Source organism: Aythya ferina, assembly GCF_964211825.1.
Source record: "Aythya ferina genome assembly, chromosome: 2".
Classification (NCBI taxonomy): domain Eukaryota; kingdom Metazoa; phylum Chordata; class Aves; order Anseriformes; family Anatidae; genus Aythya; species Aythya ferina.
Window position 1 is genome coordinate 107,698,298 of NC_140297.1, and position 11,541 is coordinate 107,709,838.

At 47.7% G+C, this 11,541-nt stretch overlaps 1 protein-coding gene and 1 long non-coding RNA gene across 8 annotated transcripts in view; one reads left to right on the top strand and one right to left on the bottom strand.

Annotated features, from left to right (window-relative positions):
• The window catches only part of MTCL1 (microtubule crosslinking factor 1), a 104,439-nt gene extending 101,312 nt beyond the window's left edge, over positions 1–3,127 (bottom strand). For 5 of the 7 annotated variants that reach the window (XM_084508113.1, XM_084508112.1, XM_084508118.1 and 2 more), the window contains exon 1: positions 1,961–3,125. In XM_084508113.1, coding sequence (XP_084364239.1) covers positions 1,961–2,797 — 837 coding nt within the window. In that variant the 5' untranslated portion in view covers positions 2,798–3,125. Of the gene's footprint in view, positions 1–1,960 lie in introns of all 7 variants that reach the window. The other 2 variants (XM_084508117.1, XM_084508116.1) reach the window with 2 other exon arrangements.
• LOC311431018 lies at positions 1,731–11,541 on the top strand. Its single transcript, XR_014689190.1, has 2 exons — positions 1,731–1,966; positions 3,568–11,541. It is a non-coding gene; the product is annotated as an uncharacterized lncRNA (long non-coding RNA).

Consider the following 11,541-nt stretch of genomic DNA (forward strand, 5'->3'; position numbering starts at 1 on the left):
GGGACAGAAGCAGTGCTTCCAAGACTTTGTGCACTGGGGTGGCCAGGGAGAAGAAAAGTTCACTGTGCCAGCTCAGGGATTTCTAGACACCAGCAAATGCCCACTGGAAGTCAACTAGATCCCTAAGCAAGCAGCCTGCATTACTCTGCAGGTCTCTGAAATGCTTGTGGCCTGAAAAGGTTACAGCCCAAATCAAAGGAGGGTTGGGACCTGACCGCTGCAGGTGATGAAGACACCAAGGTGAAAGACTTGAAGCCACACAGAGATAGATGTTTCAACCAATGTGGAATAAAGTTCTTTACCTAGGACTTGCCACTGCCAAACCCTAATGAGAACTGGTCCCAGGCAATTCAGACAAATGTTATTTTCAGCTTCCCACAGTTACAAATTGTCTTCAAAATGAAGCAGGAGGATTAACACATTCTTCATACTGGGTGAAAGTGTAAGCACAATTGTGGAAATCCTCTAATGTAAAGAGATGTCCAAAGAGATGCTTTTCTGTGTACTCCTACGCTCCTGGCCTCCAGGACCTCTGCTGGCAATGCCAGTTTGCCTACTCCTGAAAGCAATTCCTATTACCAACCCAGATTTTGTTACATATCCTCTTTTTTCTGGGCTGTAAAGTAAAACAGAAGCTTTTAATAAAGGCTCTCCATGTTGCTCATCATTTTACAGACTTTTCTTACATTTCCCTGATACACCCCAGAGTTTTCCAACAAATGAGTGCTATAAAGGCTCTGCTATCTGCCAATCATTGTTATTGGTCTACTTCTGTGTTATCCTTTTCTAGATGACCAGTGGTGCCCACAGTATTTCAGGTACACCCACTGGTCCACATAACAGCTATGGCTCTATAAAACATTAGAATATTTTCTTTCTTATTCTCTGTTCAGTTCCCAATGAAATCAAACAGATTTTGCCTGCACTCTCACACTGAGCAGCAATTTGCATTGCTCCTTCTCTCAGGATGCTCCTGAGCCAACACAAGGCATTTAAAACCTAGAAAAGCGCACGTTCAGTCCTTCTCTCTGAGTGCTTCAGATTTTCAATATTAAGATTTATTTCCCGTCCTCTGCCTTCATTTCTCACTCATTCACCAGGGCTAAGCCTCCAATCACGTTCTGCCCAGTCTTTGCTGGACTTGACTTCAGATTAAGAAAAACTTCACGCCGTCTGAAGATTTTGCTGTATCATTGCTCACTCCTTTCTCCAGTTCATTAAGCAGCACCAGCCCCAGCAGAGAACCTTGCGGCACCCCTGCTGCTAACCTTTTGCTATGCTGAGCATCGTTTCTCATCCCTTAGCCAAAACCCCTCGGCAAGCCCAGTTCACATCTTTGCCATCCTCCTCTCTCCCAAGGTTACACCCAGCTCCAGCCCTCACTCGAGCAAAACTCCCCTAGATTTCTGCGGTTGTTTTGACTTAAGTGGAGTTTGCAAAATCAGGGAACAAACATTGTTGTCACCAGCAGCAGCGTCAAGCGGCGCAGTACCCACGCTTACACGATTATCCGACTCTGTTTATTTATAGCTCTGTATGGATGTAGCCTCTCCGCTGTGCCAAAAGCTCATATTCTAGGGACAAGCCCAACCAAAGGTTTCTCCGGGTCAAGCCGGCTTGGAGCACGGCGCGCCTGAATTTAGCTCTCCTGCCTCTCGGGGGATGCATGCACAGAGCTGTCCGAGGGCGCACCTTGGGTTGCGGGTGCTGTTGCATCTCAACTAGAAAGAAAAATTGAAGAAGCAAGGACGCAGCGCTGCCGGCCTTCCCGTGCCGAACGGGGAAACCGGTTCCTTCTTATTTAACGGGCGGAATTGAGGAAAAGCGAGCAGTTCCTGGAAAGCAAGCCTCGCTCCCCGCCGCTTCGGGAAGAGTTTTGCCCAGCCACCACCGCAGCGAGCGAGCCCAGGCTGCCGGCACCGAGCTACCCCGCATCCCCCCGGCCCCGCCGCTCACCCACCTTGAGGTACTCGTTCTCGGAGCGCAGCTCCTCCACCTCCCGCTGCAGCTCCTCGGGGGCCGCCCTGGCCGGCTCCCCGCGGCTCGGGGCTCTCCCGGCTGCGGGCTGCGGCCCCGGGGGGGGCTCCCCGCGGAGCCCGGCCGCCGGAGGGGCTCCGCGGGGCTCCCGGTCGCTGGAGCCGGTGCCGGACTCGGCGTCGCTGCTGGCGGCCGGCGCCGGGCGCTGCTCGTCGGAGAGCGGCTCGGAGGGGCAGTCGGACAGGTCGGAGCTGCTGTCCGTGTGCCCCACGCGGGCCAGCACCGCCGCCGCCGCCGCCGCATGGCCGCTGCCCGGCGGGGCTCCCCGCTTCGCCTTCCTGCCCTTGCCCCCCGCCGCCACCCCCTCGCCGCCGCCGGGCTGCCGCCCCCCGGGCCGCCCGCCGGGGCCCGGCTCGGCTCCGCGGGGCGCCCGCTTGGCGCAGGGGGCGGCCTTGGAGCCCGGCCGGGCGGCGGGGGCGGCGGGGCCGGGGGCTGCCTTGGCCCCCGGGGCGGCGGGGCGGCGGGGGAGCCGGCCCTGTGCCGCCAGCAGCCCCGCGGCCGGAGGGTGGTGGGCGCCCGGCTGCGGCGAGGCCGGCGGCGGGGAGGGTCGGCCGGGGAGCCCGGGGGACTTGGGGGGAGCCGGGGGAGGCTTGGAGGCGGCGCTGGAGGCGGCGGAGCGGGCGTGCAGGTCCTTGAGGAAGGGTCTGGCGGGCGAGGGGGCGCGGTGCGGCCGCTTCTTGTCGGCGTGAGGGTGGTGGTGGCCGGGCGGCGGCCGCAGCGAGTCGCCGGGGCCGGGGCCGGGGCCGTTCAGCGCCTCCATGGCGAGGGCCGGGGGCGCCGGGGGGGCGGCCGGCGGCGGAGCTCGGCGGCGGCAGCAGCAGCCTCCTGCAGCCTCCCCGCCGGCTTTCTCATCACTTCTGCTTCGCCCAGACACAGCCCTCGTACTTTTCTCGCCCGAGCCCCGTCTCCCTGCCCCCTCACCCCCTCCTCCTCCTCCTTCTCCTCCTCCTCGCCGCTCTCTCCCGAGCACTGATTTGCTTCGGCGAAACGAGCCCAAATCCCTCAGCGGCGGCAGCCGCCGCCTTCTCCTCCTCCTCTTCCTCCTCCTTCTTTTCTTCCTCCTCCTCCTCCTCCTCTTCCTCCTCCTCTCCTTCCCCTCCCGCTCCCCTCTCCGCCTGGCTCAGCTCAACTTATGATGCCACCCCAAAAGCCTCCCTCTCCCCTCCACCCCGCCCGCAGCCCCCTTAGCCCGGCCGCCCCCTCTCAGCCCACCGGCCCCGCTCGGTCCCGGTGCCGGCCCCGGCTCCGGCTCCTGAAATAGCCCCGCTGCTGCCGGGGCCGCTCGGGCGCGGCGCTCCCCGCCTGTGCGCAGGATCCGCCCCCTCTGTCACGGCGCCAGGCTCCCTGCCAGCTCCTTCTCCCCTCCAGCTCCCCGCAGCCTTCAGCACAGGGGCGCCGCCGGCAGCCGCTTGCTGCCAGAAACCCTCATTTTCGGGCGGGGAGTTTGTATTTCCCAGCCATCGGCGTTGCACGTTGATTGATTTATTTTTTTTTGTTACCGTTTTATTTATTTATTATTTTTTTTTCCAGCTAAGACTTGGCGAAAACCCTTTCTCCGGCGCTTTGCAGCAGCCGCCGCATCACCTCCTCGCTGGCGGCAGGCACCGAGCTCGCCCAGAGGCAGCGCCGAGCATCCCGGGCACCCAGCGAGCTCCGGGCTGTGGCTCCGAAAAACACGGGGGCCGTCCTTTCGGGGTCCGCGGGGTCGGAGCCCTCGCGTTTATTTGCAAAACGCCCGGAGAGCCCCTAAAAGAAAACACAAGGGAGTGGAGCTGGAGCGTGGGAAAGCGGCGGGGATGCTCCGGGCTCCTCCGCTCGGCTCCCCGGTGTGTCACGGGCAGCTGGTGACGCCACCGACAACGTCATCGTGCAACAAGTGACGTCGTTTGGCGAGAGCTGCTGCAGCGGGGGAGAAAAGACCCGAGGGAGAGCCGGGGCTGCGGGGGCAGGAGGGCAGCGCCCCGCCGCGGGGCAGCAGCGGCGTGCCGGGGGTGGTGGTGGAGTTATTTCGGTTTGTTTTAACCATCCAGAAGCTAAACAAGCCTCCTTTTCTGAAATCCTGGAGCGAGCGATGCTGTGTTTCATCCGAAGAAATATTATTACGAGAATATTAAATGTTAGGGATGATAGGAAAGGATGTCGCCACTCTCCCTTGGGTCCAGTTACAACTTTCAAGAATACGCCATAATTCCAGCTTCTCTTAGCTTTGCAATGTGTTTTAGTCCTGTGATGAAAGGGGAACTGCTCGGGACTGATTTATGAGTACTCTGGTTTGACTCGGTTGCCCCACGAAAATAACACTTCAAATCAAAAGGAAAATGAAAGGAAAAAGTATGGCTCAAGATAAGCCACTTTCCTGCAAACAATAGCTGAGAGACAGTGCCAGGCTTCTTTGCACTGGAGGGGAAGAGAATTAGGGAGGTGGAGAAAGGAGCACATTCACAAAAGGCTTGGAATTAGCTGGCAGAGTTAATCCGAGACACTTCAGTGCCTGACAGAGTCCAGTTTGCTTTGGAAATTTACCTTGCAAATTTCACATCACAAATACCAAAATATAGATTATTTTTGCTTATTTTATGATTTTTTCCCCACCAAATGCTTTATTTTTGAAGGGTCTTTTTGTATGTCCATGCATCGTCAGCCACGAGCTCCCAAAGGTGAAGATGAGGAGCTGAACTCAGTCTGGCTCCCCAGTAAAGAGAAGCCAGGCTCAGAACAATTATAGGCTCACAGCGGGCAGGGTGGCCTTGGATCAGGAGGGGAACTGGAGAGCAGATACCTCCATAAATGCTTACCCTTGTGTTCCTCTCCTCGAAGCATACAGGCTGGTTATCCCCTGCACTCAGAGGCAGCACCAGTCCAAGGAGGCTTCATAATAAAGTGCCTCATTTACATTGATACTCGCACAAAATAGCCTGGGACCAAAAACATACAACAGCAGCACACATCGCGCTGAGACGAATGCTCGGTCACGCCAAGATCCCTTTAGGTTTTTCTGGCGGTATAAAGCACTCAGTAACAAAGCCGTGCAGTACCAGCAACCCTGCTGGGCACGTGCCTGGCTGGGTGCAGATGGCAGATTTCTGTGGCCTGAGCCCAGCTGCAGCAGCTTGGCTGGGTTCCTCCGTCCTCTGCTGTCTGTGTCCAACACCATTTGGAGGTCCCTGGAAGAGGGGCATAAATGGGCTTGGCAAGAGTGAGAATAGGACCCTAACATGACAGCTAAGTACATACCACAGAAATCTCTGTTGGGCTAGGCAAATGCCCAGTAAGGGCTGCTGATATCATATTTCTTATTTATTTATATCAAACCATTTTTTCCCTTTACTTAAATCTCACTGATGGTTCTCACAGGAACGTGCAGGCACCGACTATCACGCTTAACCTAATTCTCCTCTCCCATTCTTTTTATTTGCTTGTAATGTCCAATTGTTGTCTCTTATCGTAAATTAGTCATACACTCCCTGGTGGGGGAACAGTTTCTTATATGCTTGTGTGACTCTTAACATAATAGGACGCCTGGGTGTTGGTTGAATAATACAAATAATCAGACATAACACTTCTACAACAAATTTATTTTGGCAGTGCTGATATCCTTTGTCCAATTTATGCAGACATTTGATAACCGAGTAGTATTTGCACAAATAATTATGAAAAGTAGATGCTAAGCCTGACTACTTAGATTAGCTATCACATGTTTTACAAAGTGTAAGGCACAGCTTGGCAGTGCAGGGCTCCCTAAATTCCTTTGTAGGGCTGAGGCACAAGAGAGTTTACAATTACTTGGAGGAGATGTGAAGAGACTCAATCTAAATGTAAATTTGTCCCTTAGTCAGCCCAGCTTACAGTGGCCTAAGCCTAAGCTGTTATTTTCTCCTATTTCAAATCCCTATTTCAGATCTACTTGAATGATACCCTAAGAGCAGCCGACTTGTAATGGCCAGACTCGGAGCTGTGAGGGAGCACTCGTGTGTACAGAACTAACGCAAATGCTAAATGAAGACACAAACGCATCCACCCAGACTGTTCGTGTGGATAAAACAGCATATACCTGTTTGAGTCTGTCATTATTCCCCCTTCATATGCTGCAGATCATGAGTTGTAATTTCTTTGTGGCCACATTGTGCTCTGTGATTATACCCTCCCAGAGGAATCCTCACCGTGGCCAGCAGGTGTTACAGTAACACATTGACAACAAAACCCATGAATAGCTTCAACAGGAAAATGTGTGACATTGGAAGTTCACTTTTTTTTTTTTTTTTTTTTTTTTTTTTTTTTTTCCCCAATCTGTTCCTCTGCTCTCTCTCCTTGGGGGATCCAAAGCTCCAAAGACCTTTTCTAAAGCTTTATTCCTAGTCCCCAGACTCATATCTAGATTGTGACTGCTTGTTCCTTATTTGTACAAAACCCCGCTATTAAAAGTCTTAGATCTTTACTGTTACAATATTACCAATAGCCAGAATTCAACCAGGGAACAGAAATAATTGCATGAACTGGCTCCTGTAAAGGACCTCAGTATCAGGAGAAGGGCTTAGGCAGAATTTAAGCACCTTCATCCAATGCTGTGATTTCCCCAAAATCCACCACCCAACCAACCCCACAGGCACCTAGCCCTGCTGGCCACCTTAATTTTGGCTGTAAAACCCCATGAATGACCAGAGCTGTCCCCCTGTGGGTGCCCATGCTGGGTCCCCAGGGATGAAGCCCTCCTGTCCTTCCCAGGCACGGAGCTGCCCCCTCTCCCTGTCCAGCCAGCTCTGGGTTGGGCGCCCCTGCCCGGGCTGAAATCTGCCCTCCCGCCTCACTGCATGCATAGTACAGCCAATATATGTCCAACATAGCCAGTGGGGGAGAAAAAAAAACACAAATAAAGAGCTAAAAAAAAACACCCAAAATTAATATATCATGCTGTTATACTAGAGGATATCTCTAAATCTCAAGCACCAAGCAGCACATACCATCCTATCAGGGTTGTACAGGGTTCAGAACTAAGCAAGTCAAACATGCACTTTCCCATGTTAATGAATTTGTACTTTTCCTTCTCACAAACCACCTGCGACCTCACTAAACACCCACGTGCACACTTCAGAATTTATCATCCGCTCACCACTGCAGGTGCAAGTTCCTAGGATCTTGTATTGTCATTATCTGTAGCACAGCACTACTGTATACCACTCATTTTCTAGCTTCTTAACTTTCAAGGGATGATTTACTGCATTTCATCAACTTTGTCTTTTAAAATAGAGACAACAAAGCTTCTGCTATTTCTGATTAACCCTTACATGCTGTTCAGCTCAGTTTAAAATTACTGTTTTTTTTTTTTTTTTTTTTTTTGTTTTTGTTTTTGTTTTTTCCTGACTCTACTAAATCAAGACTTTCAAAGCCATAAAACATCTGATTGTTTTGAAGCTCTGAATGTTTGGTGGCATTCAAAAGGCATACCAAGTAAGTAAAAAATATCACTGAGAACCAAAGGCTGGCTTGGATCAGAGTCACCAAAAGAGAAACAGCACATTTTGTTTCTTCCTTCATAGCCATTAAGGCGTTTGCACAGAAAGGTAGTGTTAATTTATAGATATTCAATAAGGGAAAAGAAGGAAAAGTCATACACTTGTTATTTATTGAAGACAGAAGCTTTTCACAGCTTCTGGTTGTTGCAACTGATACACTTTACTGGATATACTGTTTGTAAGTTATAGTCTGACATCACCTCAGCACCAGAAATGTTTCACAGAGTTATGAAACATATTTCAAAAGCAGAGGAAGCAGACTAATAAGCTGACTGTTGGTTGGCAGTGCTATTAATTTGTATATTCTTCAAGGAGTGTGTCACCTTACAATAAGCAAAGCATCAGTCTTAGAATATTATAAATTATCCATCTGTAATGTACAGTTGGCTGAAGGAAGCTGCAGAAAATATCATATTCTGCACACACACACACCCCTGATAACCAACCAATATCCAAATATAGCAAACACTCGATAGGATTAGCTTCCCAGATATATCTTTGCCAAATTTAGCAATTAAAGCATCAGTATTTTTCCACAGTGCTTCGTTCCCACTGTATTATTTCCTCCTACCTCTATTACCTCTTCAACTGCTTCTTTTCTGACCCCGATCAGGGAGGCTGTTCCCAGCAGAAACCAAATCCAAATTTATTTTTTTTTTGTTGCCACTTCAGTTCCTCCTGAGATGCTGCAAGCAGACACACTGCATTTGTCTCTTTTCAGTAATTTCAATTAATCTACCTTCAACTGATCCTAGACCTTTAGGACATCAGGCTTTACTGTTAGTTCCTTCAAAGCTGTAGCTGTCTTTGATTTAAGTCTGGGTTTTGAGGCAGCTGCTCCCTATTTTTTTTTTTTTTCTGTCTCTATAACCCCAAAACAATTGCTTCTCACAAACACTCTGGCTGTGGTGGTTTAGGAGTGGCTTTGTCCTCAGTGCATCTGTTGTTCTGCTGGGGTTCAGGAAAGCTGATTACTGAAGTCTGCTTCCCTGGCAGTGCTTTCACATGCAATTTCCTCTCCAACTCTCTCATCCAAGCTTGGGGCACGTCACGGCATCACCGTGGGACAGTCGAGCCCTGGATTACACACCACCTTTGAGGCAAGCACAAAATTACCTCCCGCTGTTTGCACTCATCTGAGCAGGCTCCACAACCAGTCAAGAAATCAACGATTTTGAAGAAACATGCAGACTCTCACCCACCTGACAGTGCCTATGGGTCAAAACCAAAGGCCTGGAAGAAGCAGAAGCCAATGAGTAGGAATTATTATCTTGACACAGAAAGAAGACTAAGCAAGTAAGGTGGACTTACGCACAGATGGACCGTGTGTAAGATACACATGAGATGGACCACTGATTGCAGGACAAGATGGAAGCACAATCGAAGTACGAAGGCATACAGAAATCTCCAAAAACAGTATTACTTGTCTGTTCAGGATTCTAGGCTCTTTTAGCAAATCAGTCGTTTACTTTAATTCATGAACTTAAATAAATACTGTTAGCACTGCCGAGTCAGAAGACAAAGAAAAGCTTTGCTTTGTCAATATGTCTCATAGCGTACTACAGCTTTTGTCTGATCAGTAGCAGAACCAACAGTGGTCAGTTTTCCCTAAACTGGTCCAATATAAAGTTTTTCACTAAAACAGGTAGTTAATATTCACTAAAAATATTCAGATAAATATTCAGATAAATAAAAATATTCAGATCAGCAACCATACTTTCACAGATCAATAAATATATATATAAACAAAACAAATAACAAATAACAACATATAAATATACATGTTTTAAGAGCAAAAACATATCTCCAGATATGTAGCATAACCAGGAAGATATGTTCTTAACACTGAATAATTAGAATTCAGAAAACAAAGACTCAAAAATCAGACAATGACACATCTGTTATGGCTTCACAACACTTTGAGGCTCTTCTGTTTTTGGCTGGTTTGAAGCTGCTCCATATGTTAGCCAGTACAAGGAACTGCCCACATTTTGTGAAGAATAAGATATAATCTGATAAATAATTGAATTCCCACATCTCATTTTGTAGGGTTCATCTCAGAAAAATGCTGAAATGCCAGTGCAGGAAAAACAGGTGAGGAAGAGCAGTTTTTGGAATGTCTTGTCTCGTAATAGTGTTTGGACTCCATTCACTAGCTTCTGAAGGAAAAAATATCTTTTCATTCAATTTCTTGCCTGGTAATGGAAATAAAGCTCTAATATTCTCTATTTGAAGCAGTGATGCTACAGCATGGTGTCAGCACTGACTGGTCTTAAGATGCTAAATGTATTTGAGTGCCTTACCTGTGTATAACTGATCCAATATTCATATGAAGATCTTCTTGCCTTAGAGACAAAATAAAACAACAGCTCAGTTTCTTGGATATGTGGCTTGGTCTGGGAGGACCTATGAGTTCATGTTGCCATCTTTTTTATAACCATGCTGTCATACAATGGCCACCCTTCTTCTAAATACCAAGTGCTTATGGCAAACATGCAACGTACATGGCAAACAGCAGCTGCAATGTACTGAAAATTTTCTGAAGAGTTTTGATAAAATCTGTCTCCGGGGGCTGTTGACGATTCATCTTGTAAAGAGCTGAAAACTCACTGCAAGGTGGGAAGTATGTAGGAATAACTGGCAAAATGGAAAGCAGTTAATTGTTGAATTTGTCAAGGACTACCACAATATAATTGGCATTTGCAATCTATTTATTAACAATTTATAACAGGATGTGGATGTCCACATTCACCGAATTTGCTGATAGCAAAATGTTATGCTGATAGCTCAGGACTGTGACAGGCTGTAGGAAGACCTTAATGAAATTAGGTAATAGACAATTTTGTGGTAAATTAAATTTATACCCATGCAAGACTGGGGACTAGAGCTGAGTGAATAATTATTTCTAAAATGTATTCAGTATATTTAGCTTCTGTTTATGTTTGGGAATTGCTCAAGATCTATTTATGGTTTTCCAAAATTCATTACTTATTTCAGTCATTCCTAACATAATTGTTATGAATAATTCTCAATTCACAAATTGCTTATAGCTAGTTGTGGCCATTTCACCTCAAAACACATGCCCTGACTCCTAGTTCCAGGTTGGCGGCATCTAGAAACAGCAATGCAAACTGATTTCTGTGCTCATAGACCCAGAGCACCCTTCCTTTAAGTTTAAGAATTAGTTAAAGAAGTTTAAAATTAGCTAAATTAAGGACAGTAAAAGAGAAATGTATGGTAGAGTAGAAGATGTAATTACAAGACTTAGAATATGGATCAGATTTTCTTCTGATGTTTTGGTCTCAACAGAATTTTCTGCATCAGAACTTGGCAGCACTCAGGAGAACTAAGCTAACAAATACAAAATAAGCTTTAGACAATTACATGAGTAAATACTGAATGGAAGGGAATCGATACTAGAAAAAATGATGTTTTTAAAGGAAACTCAGAGAAAGAATGCAGAGAAACCCAGGGAGTTTACAGGACCCTAAATGCTTGGTCTATCATCACTGGGGCTTCTTCAGTGTTGTCACTTTATCAGGACGGCCAAGAAAGATTTCCACAGTTAAGAACATAACTTCAGTTTCCTTTTGAAAATGAACTATTCTACGTGTTAAAAAAGAAAGAAAATTATGCTGGTCAACAATACCTAAAAACCCAGCCATTAGGGCTAATGGGCATCTTAACGGTGTGTGCTGAGAATAGTTTGGAAAGAAGAACTGGTTCAACCTTTTTTCATTTCAAAAAGATCTGTTTTAACCCTGCTTTGGCACACATTATAGACAACTAGTATTGGATTATAAACTGCCTGTCAGAGTTCAAGAAGCATTTGGACTGTGCGCTTAGTCATATGGTCTGAATTTTTGGGTAGACCTGTGTGGTGCCAGGAGCTGGACTCAATGATCCTTGTGGGTCCCTTCCAACTTGGGATATTCTATGAAACTCTATGAAACTAGATTTCTGTAAATTTAGCATCACATTGCAAAGTGCAAAA